Source organism: Eulemur rufifrons, chromosome 4 (assembly GCF_041146395.1).
Source record: "Eulemur rufifrons isolate Redbay chromosome 4, OSU_ERuf_1, whole genome shotgun sequence".
NCBI lineage: Eukaryota > Metazoa > Chordata > Mammalia > Primates > Lemuridae > Eulemur > Eulemur rufifrons.
The window spans coordinates 20,428,328-20,448,237 of NC_090986.1; the positions used below are offsets into that span (position 1 = coordinate 20,428,328).

Sequence of the window (19,910 nt, forward strand, 5' to 3'; positions counted from 1 at the left end):
TACTAGCAAAGTAAGTATAATACCATTTGCTTATTTTGGAGATTGATAAATATAGATTGAAAGGAATGGCATGTGATAAAAATAGGTCATCAAGTTGTTTCACAAAATTTGACTTGGAGTAGAACTGTGTAGGGATCACATTATCTTTGTAGTTGCTCAGTAACTATATTTATAGACCTTAATACAATATTTTAAAAACAGTTCAAGAAAGCTGTAGAAAACTCTGTGAGTCAAGCTCTATTCTTCAAAATTGAAATATATATTAACATTTATAAGTTTTTTGGGTTTTGTTGTTTCTGAAAGAGGGTCTCACTCTGTCACCCGGGGCTGGAGTGCAGTGCAGCTCACTGCGGCCTCAAACTCCTGGGCTTTAGCGATCCTCCTGCCTCAGCCTCCTGAGTAGCTGGGGCTACAGGCATGCACCACCATGCCTGGCTGATTTTTCTATTTTTAGTAGAGATGGGGTCTTGCTCTTGCTCAGGCTGATCTCAAACTCCTAAACTCAAGCAGTCCGTCCACCTTGGCCTCCCAGAGTGCTAAGATTACAAGCGTGAGCCACTGCACCCAGCCTATGAGTTTTTTTTAATGTTTTTTCAAAAACTGCCAGCACATTCAACAGTGAACAAACTGGTTGTCTCGATGATGCCATATGACAACTGAATTAATTTCATTCTTTTTCTAGGAGGATGCCCAGGAAGAATTTGGCTGGAAACTAGTTCATGGTGATATATTCCGTCCTCCAAGAAAAGGGATGCTGCTGTCAGTCTTTCTAGGATCTGGGACGCAGATTTTAATTATGACTTTTGTGACATTATGTAAGTATTAAGGAAAATTGAAAAGTAGAAAATACTTTTTCTAAATATAGTAATTATTTGAAAACCAGTTTTCACAAGTGGGTAGCTAGGTAAGATCATTTCCAGGAGTCCTTTTGGCTCTCAGAATCTGGATGCTTTGGCCCTAACTGCCTTGGGGAAGGGTTAGCTGCACCCAAAGGCTGAAGCTTGGTCTCTCCTTTTGTCTCTGTGGAGACCAGGCTTTTCTTGTGGTGGCACTGGGCCAGAGGTGAGTAGGTCACTCAGGTTGACTCCTCTACCCAGCCTTCAGGGGAAGGAGCAGTCTGGTTAGGATTTGTAGACATTTTTGGCTTCTGCTGAGGGAGGAGAGAAGGGGAAGGGGGTAGGGCAGGAAGCTCTCTGTAGACCTTTCTCTTCTGGGGAGGATTCTAGCAGTGTTTAGGAAAGATCTTCCTAGACAAAAAGTGTCTCTTCTTTGTGCCACCTGAACATCTTCAGAAATTTTATTATGTAAGTTTTTGTCAGTTAGGACAATCTGGTTTTTTTGTTTTTTTTAAATTGACATTCCTTAGAGATACTGATCAGCCACAGGGGTGGTTCTAAGGCTACTCTCTAGGGATACATTAATTCCATAGTGTTCCAGTTTGCCTCATTGTAAGAGAAAAAAAAGTTTGTAAATAGAATTTGATAAATTTTATGTTTATTTTTCATATTTTCTTTTATTGATGTTTGCTACTGATAAGTGGTAGCAAATGAATATTATGGGAAAAATTCAGAAATAGCTGGCTGCCTTTTAATAATTTCCTTAGTGAACATTTGGTCTTATGTTTGATTGCACATTAAATACGTAACACTATAGTCAGGTACTGTTAGTAAAATTCTTCCAGATTTTTATGATAAAATTAACTATATAAATGCCTTGCAAAGAGCATTATTACTTCTAAACATCTAGCACCTGAATAAACTTGGGAACCACTGATTCACACATTTGGGCTCAATTTAAAGACTAATTAGAACATCTTTTTTCAATCTACTAATAAGGAGATACAGCTTTGATAGGTAGGGCTAGAATTTGTAAGTATGTCATACAGAGAGGGTAGGTCAGGAGAAGGTCTTATAGAAGAGGTTTGGGCAGAGGATAGTGTGAAGGCACTAGATGCTATAGAGCCATAGTGGACTCAGAGCAGGATGGAGACTTAAAGATAAATTTCTGCTTCAAAATTTTATCAGGAGCTGCTTTCTGCCTAAGTCTGGTTTTTGTTGGGGTCAGCTAGAAAGTGAACTTGTAAAGAGGGAAGTTTGAGAGAGCCTAGGACAGGAGATGATAGGAATGATTTTCCTTAAGTCCTCAAATATGAACTTCCTACTTAAGGGCAGTCCATTTCTCAGGCTGGGGGAGAAGGGGGTTGCATCTTAGCTGAAGTCCTGGTAGGTCTTGTAAAGCTACCGTGATGTGTTTCCTGCTGATCATGGTGCTAGTCAGAGGTGTGCGTCATGGGTGTGCTTGGTTGTGTGCGCTTTGGGGGAAACAATGGAGATTTTCTTGCTGCTGGGATTAGAAAGCCACTTGAAACTCTTCTTGGCACTGTCTTGCTTGCCTTGAGATTCTGAGCATGTCATAACTCTTGAGCCCCCAGCTGAAAGCTGGGAGTCTCTATAAACATAAGATGACATTTTTATTGTCATTAGTAGGAAGAGTTATATAGGGAAGAGCAAACAAAGCTAACCAACTGAATAAGGGTTGGGGCCAGAGTTACCCTGAGTCATTGACCAGGCCCTTCAGTAATTTGTTTTTGAAAAGCTAATGGTACTATGGATCTTTTCCCCCCTGTTTTGCTCTTTGATTAGATTCTGTCTTATTTCTTATGTTTGAGTGTTGTGAGTGTTTGGTTTTTTTTTTCAACCCCCAGAACCAGAGAACTCAGTATTTTAAAATGAAACAAAGGCAGGAATATTTCATAATGGGAATATTTTTATTTTTGTTCATTTTAAAAGCTGTACTTGAATCTCAGAAATGCTGAGTGCACTCTTGAGCATCCAGACAGCCTCCCTGATCATGGGAAAGATGAGGTCTTATGGATTCTAACAAGAAACTTCCAAAGTGGATTTTGCCTTATGTATGATCAATCATATTGATGCAGTATATCAAATATTACAAAGACACAGTATAGCTGCATGATAGGATAGTGCATGTTTTTTCAGGAAGTTATATTTGTCATCTTGTTTAAAAAACGAGAGTTCTTCTATCATTTCACAACAAAGGAAATAGGTAATAATATTTATAACCTTTCATGTTCTAGTTTTTGCTTGCCTGGGATTTTTGTCACCTGCCAACCGAGGAGCGCTAATGACATGTGCTGTGGTCCTGTGGGTGCTGCTGGGCACCCCTGCAGGCTATGTTGCTGCCAGATTCTATAAGTGTAAGTAAGGGCCACTGTGTCGGGGCATCAGATCACGAATCAACTGCCGCAGCAGTGGGTTTGAGCTGGGTGTCCGATAGGCTGCTCTGTGAGCAGCATGTCTTTAGGGTTCTGTGCCTAGTTAAAAGGAGCCTGGCTGGTGATTTCTTTTGTGATGTGAACGACTATCCCTAGGTTTATTTGCTCAAAAATGCGTAGACAGTGAAATAAGCAAATGAAGAGCCTCACCCACCACTCTCTCATTACTTTGTCTTTTAAGCTTTGTCTTAACAGATTGGGCTGAACAGCTTAGATTTGCTGCACTCAAAAAGCATATTCAGACTAATAAAGGGAAAAAGTATACAAATCTGGGTGTCCCTTTTCCTACATATGTTGTATCATATGTTGCCATACTTATGTTGTATCAATTTAATATTTATAAAAATAAAAAAAACTGTAAACTAAGATCTCACTATTTTAGAGAGCCCTGAAGTAAGTTACTTTTGTAATATCATTGGTATCAAAGTAATGTCTTGCTTTCTAGAAGTAAGATAAAGTTCAATGAAAGAATGGGTCAGGGCCACAGCATAAGGCTGAGATGTGACTAGATGACCTAGAAAGGAGCTCAGCAGAGTCAGCGAGTGCCAGAGTTGGCCTGCGTAGGAATGCTGAAGCCCTTCTGGGATTTACAGTGACTCTCCGATTCTATCTTCTGATAGGAAGGTTTGAGGTGAAACGCGGGCGGGTTACATGGGCAATGTTAAGGTGGGATTAGGTTGTCTCAACCCCGAGTAGAATATTAGCTGGACTTTGCCAGACACAATTCTCTTCTGAGTATGTGAAGTCCCATATGTCTATGTGTTTAAATGTGTTTTAATTTCTGTGAATTTTGTCAAGTTCTTTTTTTTCTTTCATCCTTTACTAAAGGGCATAGGTTTAGGGTGTCATATGTATTGTAATGCATATGGGATACCAGTCAGACCCTTGTCTGCCACGCCCGTCTTCCTCCAGATTTCAGCCACACTGGCTTTCTGTCAGTTCTTCAGCCAGGGTGTGTTCCTTCCCACCTGCCTCCCACGCCCCACGCCCTGTGCCCATACGCGCCCTGGGCCTCCTCCAGGTCACACCTCCCCATGCTTCAGGTCTTCCAGGCACAGATCAAGTAACGTGATCATTAGCTGAACATTACTGAGAGATGCTGCCACATGGCCCCATCACAAAAATATTTCATTTTGCAGAGTCATTTCTAATGTTTCAAAAAGTATTTTAATTTTGATTACAGTTGTATTAAACCCAGAATGAATCATTTCATAACAGTCACTTCATGAATAACACTGTGAAATCAAATCACATGTGTATAATTTTATATAAAATTTTGTCATTTTGTTTTAGGGCACGTGGCACTTAAACTTGCTTATAAAACTATGTTAAAATTTTTTTAAAAATCAAAGCTGTTCTCAGATCTCAGCCAGTTTTTTCTCCGACTTTTAAACTAGGAGCACAGGAATACTTTCATTTTTTACTCTAGATACTTCAGTATTTGATTTTTTTAAGTGAAAAAAAAAAAAAGCCAAATTGGAGAGGGGCAAAGGAGAGTGAAAGAACTATAAGCAAATATGTTCTGTCAAATGGCCATAATCCTTCTACTCTTCTTAGTTGCCTGATCTGACCACCTATCTTCCCAGTTCCCACCAGAAACCACAATGTTAGAGAAACCCTGAAGATTCAGGCTACCATAGTGGACATTTAAATGTGTTGCATGTCAGGCTTGAGGGTTCCCCATTTTATGACAAATTCTGAAACTGACCGAAAGGTAAACAAGAATCCTTAGTGTGCCCTTTCTCTATCCAGTCCCACTGATGGATACTGGCCTAGGATTTAAGGGTTTTGTTTTGTTTTGTGGTTAAAAAAGAAAAAAAAAAATAGAAAAGAAGAACTGGTGTGGATGACTCTCTTTGGTGTTGAACTTATTTTACGCTACAGCAAAAATCTTTAGAGCAGGACTTATCTAGGGCGATCCCATGCTGTATACCTTGGATTTGGTTCATTTGATGAGGACATGTCCTATCATATTTACTAGTACCATTTTCTAGGAATGGGCACCCAGAGCTCTCTGACAATTTGGCAGTACCAGACTTAGGGTATGTATATTTGATTTGCTTTAAAGAAAAGGTCTGTATTTGTACTACTTTTGTTTTCTTCTGTAGCCTTTGGAGGTGAGAAGTGGAAAACAAATGTTTTATTGACATCATTTCTTTGTCCTGGGTAAGTAATTTTTCAGTAATTATTTTCTTAATGTGGTTATATTTTAGTCCCAAATTTTCAGTCCCTTAAGTCTTTAATCCTCTCTGACTCTAAATCATGTGCCTAAGAAAACATTTAATTTTTGAAAAAGAGTAAAAAGTAAGTATTTAATAAACATTTGCCAAATAATTACTACCTGTCTTATTTAAGGAAAAGCACCTTTGACATGAGAAATGTTTTAATCCTTACTTAAAAGTCTTTTTATGTCTTAGTAATCAGTTTGACATGTTGTCATGAAAGGCTGCAATTAAAGCTTTGACCTAATCACAGGAAAGTATCCTCACCTGAAGATAGTTCAGGCAAGCATACATTTTCCGATTTTTATGCAAAGTATTGCCACTTTTTAAGAATTTATTCCATTAAGTGTAGAGTAACACATACCAAAAATAAAAAGTAAACAACCACCAAAAATCAAAACAAAACACAAAACCTTGACTTTCTGGAGGACCACTTCTGATCTCAAGTATCTGATATGCTTCTGGTCTTAGAAATAGAGGCTGCATCCTCCCCAACCCACAAATTTCTGGTGGGAAAGAACAGGCCAGTGAACAGGCAGCAGTGATAAAGAAAGCCAAAGATGACGAAGTCTAGAAACCAGGACTGTTTCATTTGTAGGCCGGAAATGAAAGTGTGATAGCAGTGCTATCTTTATACCTGTTTAGGATAAATATTCTCTCTATCACCTCCATTGAAGATTCACATCCTTCTCAGCCATTCATGTTCCATTCAGATTTTTGTGCTTTTCTCAAGCCATGTCCTTTCTCTTCTTTCCCTCTGTCAACTCAAGAAGTGCCTCTCTTTACCAAGACTCACCTGTGGTTTCCTTCAGAATCTTGCCTTTCAACCACCCCTCGCAGTCTCTCACATCTTCCCCTGCTCTCTTCCCATATGTTCTGTTCATGTGGTTCTTCTCTTACTCCCACAAATATGCTTAGATGTCCCCACATCCTACAAAGCGCTTCCCATAAGCATCTTCCTCTCATTTCTGTCTTCTTTTCCATTCCCAACAAAATGCCTTAAAAACATAGTCTGCACTCTTATTCTTATTTTCTCAGCATACATTTGCAGTGTAAACCCATGTAATTCATATTTTTCCCCGTCATTTTACTGAAACTTCTAAGTTTACCAATAATGTTCCCATTTTTAAATCTGGAGACCATGTTCTATGTCTCAGAGGCCTCTGTATATTGTCTAACATTAGATTACCTTCTCCTTGAAACATATTCCTTTTTTGGCTTCATAGAAATTATCCTATGCTGCTGCTTTTTACGTTTCTGATCAACCCTTCTGTGATTTATAGTCTTCATCCCACCCTTAAAAGTAGTTGTTTACCAGCAGGATGGTGAGGTACACAGCTCCAGAGCAAGTGCGTGTGTGCTAAGAACACAAGTATTCCTGGGACTAGGGGACTTGGTGTTCACCTGAGAATAGAAGGATCATTTAATAACAGGAAATCTAGTCATATAATTTTACATAACTAAACACCTGCATATAATTATTGCAACAGATGCAATAAAATGGCATTTGATAATATTGAGCATTGTTTCCAGGTTTTAAATTTCCTTACGTTAAAAAAATCTTATCTCCAATTCAAACCAACATCATTTAATGATAATAAAACACTAGAGACATTCCCATTAAATCACTTTTATGGCTTGTTACTTAAGTTCTACCCACAGTAAGGCAGGAAATAGAAATGAAAAGATATATTCCAAAAAGGTAGATTCATATTATTTATAGGTGACATGATTTGTATACAAAGAACACCAACAAATTTTAACTGTAAAAATTGTATAATGAAAAGATTTTGGCAAAATGGCTAGATATCAACTAATATTCCAAGATGATAAATACCAACAATAACCAATTAAATATTTTAATGATAGTGGTAGTTGTGTGGGAACGGGACTCTTATACACAATACCTGAAATAACCTCTCAAAGTTTGCACGGTACATATGATAAGTCTATAAGATTATTAACTAGTAAGAGACATAAATTCTTCACCTTGTCACTTGATGAAAAGATCAAATATTATGAAGGTATTTGAGGATGTCCGTGGCTGCTGGGACAGAGAATATAGAAACAGACCATATATACATGGAAGCATGCTAGACATGACATCAAAAGCCAGAGCTGTTAGGTAAATGATGCTGGGACAACTGGTTATCTTTATGAAGGGAGAAAAGCCTATTCTTAACTCATATACACAGAATCAGTTCTAGGCAAAGTTTAAAATGTAACAGGCATAACTCTTGAACAAAAATACAGAAGAACATCTTGATCCCAGGTTAAGAAAGACTTTCTTCTCTTAAAGTACACAAAAGATAAAGGGAAAACATTGATGCATTTAAAAACTGTGGAGGGGCTGGGCGCAGTGGCTCACGCCTGTAATCCTAGCACTCTGGGAAGCCGAGGCGGGCGGATTGTTTGAGCTCAGGAGTTCGAGACCAGCCTGAGCAAGAGCGAGACCCTGTCTTTACTAAAAAAAAATGGAAAGAAATTATATAGACAGCTAAAAATATATATAGAAAAAATTAGCCGGGCATGGTGGCACTGCCTGTAGTCCCAGCTACTTGGGAGGCTGAGACAGAAGGATTGCTTGAGTCCAGGAGTTTGAGGTTACTGTGAGCTAGGATGATGCCACGGCACTCACTCTAGCCCCCGGGCAACGGAGAGAGACTCTGTCTCAAAAAAATAAATAAATAAAAACTGTAGGGTAAGTAGAATGATTATTGTACAATTACAGCCAAGGTTTTTAAAATGTAATCAGAAGAAAGACTGAAAGGAAATTAGTTACACACGTTCAGACGTTTCAGTTCTGAAGAAGCTACAAACTGGGAGAACAAGATATTTAACAAGGAATTAGTAATACTAGAGTATATAAATAACTCATATATATGACTTGGCAAGACACACAACTCAAGTGAAAAATGAACAGTAAATGTAACCAGCACATCATAGAAGGTAAAACCTAAAAGCCAACAAACGTAAGATGCTCACTGCAGTTTTTGGTAGGAAATACAAGTTAAAACAACAGTTCTAAATATATTGAAAATATATGAGGAGCTAACTTTCGTAAACTGCTAGTATGAGTTTAAGTCAGGCAAAACCAATCTAAACAACAATCTGGCAGTTTCTAGTAAAGTTTTAAATTCACATATCCTGTGACTCAGCAATTCCACTTCTTTTTATATATCTTAGGAACATAGAAGTTGTAATATTAATTACATATTGTTAATATATGATTTTGCTTCTAACTCTGGTTTTACCCAAAAGCCTGTTCTGTCTTTCAGAATTGTATTTGCTGACTTCTTTATAATGAATCTGATCCTTTGGGGAGAAGGATCTTCAGCAGCTATTCCTTTTGGAACATTGGTTGCCATATTGGCCCTTTGGTTCTGCATATCTGTGCCTCTGACATTTATTGGTGCATACTTTGGTTTTAAGAAGAATGTAAGTTTATAGTTGTTAACTTATTCACATGAATTTTAGCTGTGGAAATTGGCTACCTTGAAATATATCATAAAAGTGTATAAAAGATACAGACTTGTCCTGTGGATCCATATTTCATAGAAAAATTCTTAAAATAATATTTAGAAATGTAGTAGAAAGGTGGTTACAGATGTAAACTTAGATTTCAAATTTTTGACATTAAATATAAATTATTTTATTACTTTTTTTTAACCTAAAAAAGTCTACATTTTTTTTCCTTAGCCATAAGTGTTTCTAGTACACAATGCTTAAGTAAGTAAGCAAAGAGGATGGGTTAGGAAATGAAGCTGTAAGAAAATCGAGTGCAGAGTAAGAGTAGCAAATGTTTTTGATACATAGCTTTGAAATAAATTTTATATGCTTCCCTGCTAATATTTGATTTCAGGGAAGATTATAATGAAGGTTCAGTCCTTCCTCCCTTTTTCTCTCCCACCCTCCAGTCTTTCTCCACTTCTGCCCCCAGGCTAAGAGGAAAATGAGAATTTATTCTTCTATCTCAACAGCATGCTTCTCTAACTCCACTTCGTAGCCCTGCTGCTCTGTGGAAGTGTCAAGTCCTCGGGGTTAAAAGAAATGCCATGTGCTAGCACACTGGTGAGCGGGACCTGGCATGCCCTGGCAGAGCTGGCACTGCGTCATTGTCACCTCTGTAATTTTGTATTCATGCCATGCTACGAAAGAATTTTTCACTTCTTTGGCATTTTGTTTAATTTATGATTTAAAATCTATTATGTCATAAATAGTAAGCTGACAGGGTTTGAGTTTTTTAATTACATAGATTAAATAAGTACTTAAAATTCCAAAAACATACTGGTTAAAAATATAAATATTGAAGAATGATATAATGATTATCTGCCTGTGTGCATATATATCAACATGTAAAATAATCTAGACCACAGAAATATGATCTAAATGAAAATACCAAGTTTTAAATTTTGATTTATTACAGAAATTATAGAAGGATGTTTTTGAATTTTTGTTGCAAGAAAATGAATTTCTACATCTGTACCCTTTTCCCCCTCATGAAGGTGTGTTTGGGGGCTTTAGGTTCCAGTTATTTTTATACCACCATGTAGTGTGTCATGAAAGGGAGAATTGAGGACATCACCAGCTCCTATGGTCATAAAGCTTTATATGGCCATTCATTGTCATCTTCGTGTTCTTAAATCTTAGTAAAATTGAGCAATTTTAATAAAAATGATATTGCCCACCTCCGAGTCAAAATACATAGGCAAAAATTTCAGAACCAGCTGATTTCTTACAGGAAGTATATAATTAGAATGAAGAGCCTAACTCTACCATTTTATTAACTGTTATTTTCCAAGTACTGTATTATCTCCTGTGTATTTCTTGGTTTGTCTAAAGCCATTAGTCAATGGATAGCTGCTGGAGGCAGTGTTGACTCATTCCAGTAGACAAACTGAGTATTGTACCTATAATATCTGTTTCATTGCCTCTAAATACAAATTTCAGTTTGATGACTTAAGTAGACTTTTGTTGCCATTAGTGTCAGCATGGAAGCTAAAAAAAGCAGGCTAATCTTGTGCAGAGAAGAATTTTAAAAATAGATAGATAATTATGAATCCTTTCTTTCTTTCTTTCCTAAAGGCCATTGAACACCCAGTTCGAACCAATCAGATTCCACGTCAGATTCCGGAACAGTCATTCTATACAAAGCCCTTGCCTGGTATTATCATGGGAGGGATTTTGCCCTTTGGCTGCATCTTTATACAGCTTTTCTTCATTCTGAATAGTATTTGGTAAGCTAAAGACAAAGTCCTCTTATTCTCATTACCACTCTATGTAATACTTGATTTATGTTTGTTGATATGGATTACTATGTATATCTTAAAAAATGTAAGCAGTTGTCCAGTAGCCAGAAATCTTAAGAGCCAAAGGTTATTTTATTTTTTTCTATGTGGGAAAAAGAATAATAGTGATAACCACAAATATTAAATGAAGGCTTATTCTTACTTTTACTCAATTCTCAGAACTTTATGAGGTGAGTATTATCCCCATTTTACAGAGACAAAGATGAGACTTTGGAGATTGAATAGTGTGCCTGAATTACACAGCTGCCATGCAACAGAAAGTAAACCTAAGTCTCTCCAACTCTATGTTCTTAACTAATTAATCTGAACTACTCCAGAGAGATTCTCTGATCACTTGTTGGAAAGGGGATTAGTTGGGGGTTGATCTAGATGACTTTTCAAAGTCCTTGCCGATCCCCAGATACCTTCATTATCTAATTTCTTGTTCTCGTATAAAAACTTTTAGTAATCATAATTTTGAGCCACACTGTAATAGTGTAATAGTAATAATAGCATATTATGATTGCTATTTGATCACATTGACATATGTCACAGAAGGTACCAAGATTAGAACTAAATATGAGCGTTTTAGTGATTAGAACATCTTTCCTTCCTGATTGTTATAGTAATTTTCCAAATTCATCTGATTTTATCATATGTGATAAGGACCCTTATGTACCAAATGTAATCTTTTCTTAGTTTGGCTCTGCCTTTTCATTAAGGTTTTTTGTTGTTTTTTTTTTTTGTGAGACAGAGTCTCACCCTGTTGCCCAGGCTAGAGTGAGTGCCATGGCGTCAGCCTAGCTCACAGCAACCTCAAACTCCTGGGCTTAAGCGATCCTACTGCCTCAGCCACCCGAGTAGCTGGGACTACAGGCATGCCACCATGCCCGGCTAATTTTTTCTATATATATTTTTAGTTGTCCATATAATTTCTTTCTATTTTTAGTAGAGACGAGGTCTCGCTCTTGCTCAGGCTGGTCTCGAACTCCTGACCTCGAGCGATCCACCCGCCTCGGCCTCCCAGAGTGCTAGGATTACAGGTGTGAGCCACCACGCCCGGCCTTCATTAAGTTTTTATCAAATATGTCTGGCTCACCTGTAGACAAGTAGCCTAACCATATTTGATTAAATAGAAGTTTCGGGTTTTGCTGAGCAGGAAGGTAATGCCCAATGACATTGCCATGTCCTTTCAGTCCTGTCCCCCACAACCACATCACCATCCACACCTCTGAAGTTTTGTCATTTGGTTAGTCGAGAGGAAAAACAAGCCTTTCAGTAAGAGAAAAATGAAAAGATTGTGTCATGTGTTGTGTCAAAGAGAAAATATTTACAGTTTCCTCTTGACATGTTTGATTATAGGTCACACCAGATGTATTACATGTTTGGCTTCCTATTTCTGGTATTTATAATTTTGGTTATTACATGTTCTGAAGCAACTATACTTCTTTGCTATTTCCACCTATGTGCGGAGGTATGTATTAATGTTCATTTATATTAATTTGTAGACAGTATTTATAACTTTGGCATATTGCAATTTAAATACTTTTAATTGAAATAATTTCTGTAGATATGTGTTTATTATGATAGAAATTGACCTGATTTCCTAAATCAAATGTAGCCCTCTTTAGGTTTGAATTAAGATATGGTCACTATTCATTATCTTTAGTTAGAGCTTACTGTCAGAAACTTTAAAATGTTAATTTCCCAAGAACAGCATATTGTGCTAAATTTTCACTGTTGAGTTTAACTGTCTGACTTAAAAATTAGTATTCTTTTTACAATATATTTCTAGACTGAAAATTTAATAAACTGATGAGAAAATTCATTTTTTGAAAGTTTCTGTAATTACATTGTGATGAGTTAATATTCATGACAGTGCCAAAATGATAGCCATCCTATGTGATAACTAGAATTGATCTTTAAAGATTTAGGTTGGCCGGGCGCGGTGGCTCACGCCTGTAATCCTAGCACTCTGGGAGGCCGAGGCGGGTGGATCGCTCGAGGTCAGGAGTTCGAGACCAGCCTGAGCAAGAGTGAGACCCCGTCTCTACTAAAAATAGAAAGAAATTATCTGGCCAACTAAAATATATATATACAAAAAATTAGCCGGGCATGGTGGCACATGCCTGTAGTCCCAGCTACTCGGGAGGCTGAGGCAGGAGGATCGCTTGAGCCCAGGAGTCTGAGGTTGCTGTGAGCTAGACTGACGCCACGGCACTCACTCTAGCCCGGGCAACAGAGCGAGACTCTGTCTCAAAAAAAAAAAAAAAAAAAAAAAAAAAAAGATTTAGGTTGTGTCATATGCTTTCTTTTATATTATTTTCTTCTGTATAGGAGATAAAATCTAACTATTAAACTTTGTATGATTTTTTTTTTAATTGAGTATAAATTTACAGAGCATAAAATGAACCATTTTAAAGTGAACAATTCAGTGGCACTTGGTACATTTGCAACGTTGTACTAACACCACTTCTGTCTAGTTCCAAAATATTTTCATCACCCTTAATTAAAACTCCATACTCATTAAGTAGTTACTCCCTATTTCGCTCTTCTCCCAGATTCTAGCAACCACCGCTCTGCTTTCTGTCTCTACAGATTTGCCTGTTTTGGACATTTTGTATAAATGGAATGCTGTAATATGTGACGTTTGTCTCTGGCTTCTTTCACTTAGCATAATGTTTTCAAGATTCATCCACGTTGTAACATGTATTAGTACTTCATTCCTTTTTATGGCAGAATAATATTCCATTGTATGGATATATCACAATTTATTTATTCATTTATCCATTGATGGACATTTGGGTTGTTTCCACTTTTTGGCTGTTGTGAACATTTGTGTACAAGTATTTTAGTACATGTTTTCAGTTCTTTTGGGTATACACCTAGGAGTGGAATCGCTGGATCATATGGTAGTTCTGTTTCATTTTTTGAGGAACCATCAAACTGTTTTCCACAGTGGCTGCGCCATTTTACATTTCCACCAGAAATATACAGAGGTTCCAGTTTCTCTACATCCTTGCCAACTCTTATTTTCCATTTTGTAAAATTATAGCTGTCTTGGTGGGTGTGAAGTGGTATCTTACTCTGATTTTGGTTTGCTTTCCCCAGTGACTAATGTTGAGCATCTTTATTTGTGTTTCTTGGCCATTTGCATATCTTCTTTAGAGAAATGTCTATTCAGGTCCTTTACCATTTTTAAATTAGGTTGTTTGTCTCTTTGTTGAGTTACAAGTTTTTTATATATTCTAGATACTAGACCTTTATCAGATTATGATGTGCAAGATATTTTCTCCTATTCTGTAAGTTCTTTTCACTTTCTTGATAATGTCCTTTGCACAAAGGTTTTAAATTTTGATGAAGTCAAATTTATCCATTTTTCTTCTTCTGTTACTTATGCTTTTGGTATCATATCTAAGAATCATTGCCAAATTCAAGGTTATGAAGATTTGCCCCTATTTTATTTTATTTTATTTATTTTATTTTTTTTTTTTGAGACAGAATCTCACCCTGTTGCCTGGGCTAGAGTGCTGTGGCGTCAGCCTAGCTCACAGCAACCTCAAACTCCTGGGCTCAAGCAATCCTTCTGCCTCAGCCTCCTGAGTAGCTGGGACTATAGGCATGCGCCACCATGCCCAGTTTTTTCTATATATGTTTTTAGTTGTCCAGCTAATTTCTTTCTATTTTTTTAGTAGAGACGGGGTCTCGCTCTTGCTCAGGCTGATCTCAAACTTCTGAGCTCAAACGATCCACCTGCCTCGGCCTCCTAGAGTGCTAGGATTACAGGCATGTGCCACTGTACCCGGCCTGCCCCACCGCACCCGGCCTGTCCCTATGTTTTCTTCTAAGTTTTATAGTTTTAGCTCATATTTTTAGGTTGTTGACAACATTTCGAGTTAATTTTTGTATATTGTGTGAGGTAGTGGTCCAGCTTTATTCTTTTACATATGAATATCCAGTTGTTCCAGCACCATTTGTTGAAGAAGCTATTCTTTCCTCACTTAATGGTCTTGGCAACCTTGTCAAAAATTAATTGACGGCTGGACACAGTGGCCCATGCCTGTAATCCTAGCACTCTGGGAGGCTGAGGCGAGAGGATTACTTGAGGTCAGGAGTTTGAGACCAGCCTGAGCAAGAGCAAGACCCTGTCTCTACCAAAAAAGAAAAAAAAATTAGTCAGGTGCGATGGCGCACACCTGTAGTCCCAGCTACTTGGGAGGCTGACACAGGAGGATTACTGGAGCCCAGGATTTGAGGTTGCAGTGAGCTATGATGACACTATTGCAGTCGATCCCAGGCAACAAAGCAAGACCCTGTCTCCAAAAAAAAATCAATTGACCATAGATGTGTGGGTATATTTCTGGATTCTCAATTCTGTTCCAGTGATCTGTATGCTACACTGTGCAATACCACGCTATTTTGATTACTGTAGCTTTGTAGTAAATTTTGAACTCAAGAAGTATGAGTCCTTCATTTTTGTTCTTTTTTTTTTTAAGATTGTTTTAGCGGCCGGGCGCGGTGGCTCACGCCTGTAATCCTAGCACTCTGGGAGGCCGAGGTGGGCGGATTGTTTGAGCTCAGGAGTTCGAGACCAGCCTGAGCAAGAGCGAGACCCCATCTCTACTAAAAATAGAAAGAAATTATATGGACAGCTAAAAATATATATAGAAAAAATTAGCCGGGCATGGTGGCACCTGCCTGTAGTCCCAGCTACTCGGGAGGCTGAGACAGGAGGATCGCTTGAGCTCAGGAGTTTGAGGTTGCTGTGAGCTAGGCTGACGCCACGGCACTCACTCTAGCCTGGGCAACAGAGTGAGACTCTGTCTCAAAAAAAAAAAAAAAAAAAAAAAAGATTGTTTTAGCTATTTGTGGCCCCTTGCACTTCCATGTAAATTTGTGGATTAACTTTTCCATTTCTGCAAAAGCCATCATTGGAATTTTTATACAGATTACACTGAATTTGTAAATCACTTTGAAGACTATTGCCATCTTAAGAGTATTAAGTTTTCCAATACATGAACATGGGGTATCTTTCCATTTGGTTAGGTCTTTTGTCATTTCTTTCAGCAACGTTTTATACTTTCCATTGTGTAAGTCTTCCATGAACTACTTGGTTGAATTTATTTTTAAGTATTTTATTCTTTTGGATGCTATTGTAAATGAAATTGTTTTTTAATTTCCTTCTCAGATTATTCATTGCTGGTGTGTAAACATACAACAGATTTTCTTTTTTTTTTTTTTTTTTTTTTTTTTTGTTGAGACAGAGTCTCACTTTGCTGCCCAGGCTAGAGTGAGTGCCGTGGCGTCAGCTTAGCTCACAGCAACCTCAGACTCCTGGGCTCAAGCGATCCTACTGCCTCAGCCTCCCGAGTAGCTGGGACTACAGGCATGCGCCACTATGCCCGGCTAATTTTTTCTATATATAGATTTTTAGTTGTCCATATAATGTCTTTCTATTTTTAGTAGAGACGGGGTCTCGCTCAGGCTGGTCTCGAACTCCTGACCTTGAGCGATCCACCCGCCTCGGCCTCCCAGAGTGCTAGGATTACAGGCGTGAGCCACCGCGCCCGGCCAACAACAGATTTTCTATGTTGATCTTGTACCCTGCAACTTCACTGAATTCACTGATTGGCTATTGTAGTTTTGTGTGTATGTGTGTGTGTATTCTAGAAGATTTTCTAATCTTGGTTTGTTTTTTAAATATATTTATTTTTCACATATTCCAAAGCGGAAGAGAAATAGTGAAATCTTTAAAACCTCTTTTCAATGATCTTTTGCTAAGCTATAAGCCACTTTACTTAAAAGAAAGAAGAGCTGCTTTAATAACCTGCCTTGTTTAAATTATGTTAGTAATAACTGAAAATGGATTTCAGCCAGGCCTTAATAGAATAATCTTCCTAATTTAGAGTTGACTGGACTTTAATATAAGTAATATTAATGTTGAACCATGTAAGTAAGGAGTAAGCCATTTGTACATTGCTTTTCTTTGGAAAGCATAAATTTTGAAATACAGTCTAATACTTTATTATTCATAAACAGTTTAAGCTTTCTCCACAACATTTTTAGCTAGTCTTTTAGTAGCTCTACCAAAGATAGAGGGTGCTTCTTAGCACTTTTAGTAAGGAGGGAAATGGGCAAAGGCTGTTTCACTTAATTATGTTTGCTTTGTAACTTTATTCAGCTATATGTTAACTATCAATTGGAAAGTAATTCTTGTTCTTTTTTTCTTTTCTGTGTAGGATTATCATTGGCAATGGCGTTCATTCCTTACCAGCGGCTTTACTGCAGTTTATTTCTTAATATATGCAATACATTATTTCTTTTCAAAACTGCAAATCACAGGAACAGCAAGTACAATTCTATACTTTGGTTATACCATGATAATGGTTTTGATCTTCTTTCTTTTTACAGGTAAAAATGGAATTAAAATGATTATTTTTAGTTAGTATGTCTTTAGACAAATAATGTATAAATATTTGCCTTTTGCTAACCCACAAAGCCTTCTACTGTTCAGTGCTCCTGTATTTAGTCCTCAGCATATCTAGGCATAGTTTGGTCTGCCCACCTGTGAGTTGCGTAAGGGTGATAAAACAGAAGCTAAGAGAACAAGCGTAAACAGGGTTCATGTTGTGCTAAAAGTACAGGTTCTTCTAGGCCAGTACATCTCATGGCTTTCCTCTGTTAACCTCTTAGAGGGAACATAGTCTTTCTTTCACCCACTTCAGAAATAGGGTAAAAAGCTATAGCTATGTAAGTTTAGGAGAAAGTAGAGATTCGGGAGGTAAAATCAAGATGAGGCTGAGGGTAGTTGATATCGAGAAAAGATAATAATAGGACACTTCTTATTCTGGAAGTTTTAAATTAGAAGTTTCTTTCTCTGCTTTAAAATCCAAATACCTAATGGAATATAGTATATATTGTATTGGTATTTATTTTATATATGTATGTATATCTTCTGCGTCAAACTAGATAAAAGTTTTCTGTATCTCAGAGCCCTGAGGGTGCTTGGTAAACATTTGTGGAGTGAGTGATTTAACTAAAAAAAGAAAATAGTGGGACCTTTCTTTGTCAAAAAAGTAATATTGCACAAAATATGCATCTAAAATTTTATCTGATTGTCCTGCATGTTATATGAGAAAATACAGGATCCAAAATGGAAAAAAAATTTTTTTGTAAATTAAAACTATTCTACTTTTTACTCATCTGTTAACATTTCAGAGTGTAAGCTAGGGTTTTGGAGTGCCCCTGCTGCTATCTCAGGGTATATATAGCAGGCTTCAGGCACTTACTTCAATCCTGTATTCCAGGTCATTGATCAGACATAGGGTGCATATCCTAGTACCATATGATAGATTTAGGGCCACAGCCATAAATCTTAATAAATGGTCTGTAAAACAACAGTGGCCTATGAGACAGGAACTGCTGTTTTTGTGCCTCCGTATCTGTGTCCATAAATGCATATGTAGAATAATTTATCCTGTGCTTACACACAAAAAATGATCATAATGAATATCTGTTGTTTTTCCAGACATATGATAAAATGATAGCTTAACCATCACCTAAATTTTATTGTTTTTGATTTTTAAAGTATTATATTTTCATTTATCCAGAGTTAAACAAATTTGCAGTCTGAATTCTGGAGCCGTATCAAATTGAATCAGCCAGTTAAGCCAATAACTTTTAGTGTATTTCACTTTGTGGATGGGATTCTGTATGAGGAAGTAGCGAGCCCTTTAAATGCCTTGCATTTTGCTAATATGGAGTATGTCTGTATGTGCTTCAGAACTCTGAACCAACACCATTTTATTTAAGTCAATCCATTTTACAAAACAAAAATAATTACTCTGTCACAGAAGAAAAGATGCCCTAATCCTATATTAACACCAACATAAAGTAATAAAGTTAGAGTTGCTGCCTGGATAGTGATAAAATGTTTTTCTAATCTTAAAATATTTCCTGTTATCTTGACATTCTTGCTAATAAGCAGGTTATTTAAATATACTTTTGTTTTTGTTATTGCTTTTCTGGAATTAACCCCAACCTCTTCCCAAGCCTTAAAAATGACCCCAGGCCAGGCGCAGTGGCTCACTTCTGTAATCCTAGCACTCTGGGAGGCTGAGGCGGGCGGATTGTTTGAGCTCAGGAGTTCGAGACCAGCCTGAGCAAGAGCGAGAGCAAGAGTGAGACCCCGTCTCTACTAAAAATAGAAAGAAATTATATGGATAGCTAAAAATATATATAGAAAAATTAGCTGGGCATGGTGGCGCTGGGTATAAAATTAGCTGGGTATAGTCCCAGCTACTCGGGAGGCTGAGGCAGGAGGATCGCTTGAGTCCAGGAGTTTGAGGTTGCTGTGAGCTAGGCTGACACCATGGCACTCTAGCCCAGGCAACAGAGTAAGACTCTGTCTCAAAAAAAAAAGACCCTTTTGAATATCTAAAAGGTGTATTTTTATGCCTTCCAGAATACACATAGTGCCTTGCTTGTAGTAGGTCCTCAGTACATGCGTTATAATACAAGAATAAATATAATAATGTTTATAACTTCTTATGATAATGTTGTACATATAGTCTCTGGATTTAAAAAAATCTCTTTTCATGCTTTTTCTGTCTATTGCATTTAAAACAATGGTGAAAACTGTTGGTACTTTAAACATAAAACTTATACAAGGGTATGTATATCCCCTTCTGTATGCATCTGCACCCCTACCCATTGAATATTTCTCAGGGGATAATCCTGAAAAAATGACATACCTCAATTTAAATATGTTAGGCAATTTCACAACTTAGTATATATTCTTTTGCAAAATAGCATCTCTGAATTTATGTTTAGTAAATCCTAAGCATGGTATAGTTTAAAGGAGTACTACATTGAAGTCAAAAAATGAATTTGAGTTCTGGCCTTACTTACCAGCTGTGTGACCATGAGATAGTCACTTAACCCCTTTGAGTGTCATTTTTGTCACATTGAAATAGTGTCCCCCATCTAGCATTCAAATTCTTTGGAATCTGGACTGGTGAAGATACCTGAAAATCAAGGGATACATTTTTTTTAATGAATTATTTCATTTACTGTACAAAACAGTTTATGGAGGCAACTAGGGCAGAT

At 37.3% G+C, this 19,910-nt stretch overlaps 1 protein-coding gene across 1 annotated transcript in view; it reads left to right on the plus strand.

Annotated features, from left to right (window-relative positions):
• The window catches only part of TM9SF2 (transmembrane 9 superfamily member 2), a 59,091-nt gene that overhangs the window by 37,155 nt on the left and 2,026 nt on the right, over positions 1–19,910 (plus strand). The window contains exons 10-16 of the mRNA XM_069467058.1: positions 683–815; positions 3,095–3,214; positions 5,401–5,458; positions 8,793–8,952; positions 10,600–10,751; positions 12,165–12,276; positions 17,042–17,213. Of these exons, the coding sequence (XP_069323159.1) occupies positions 683–815; positions 3,095–3,214; positions 5,401–5,458; positions 8,793–8,952; positions 10,600–10,751; positions 12,165–12,276; positions 17,042–17,213 (907 nt within the window). The remainder of the gene's footprint in view (positions 1–682; positions 816–3,094; positions 3,215–5,400; positions 5,459–8,792; positions 8,953–10,599; positions 10,752–12,164; positions 12,277–17,041; positions 17,214–19,910) is intronic.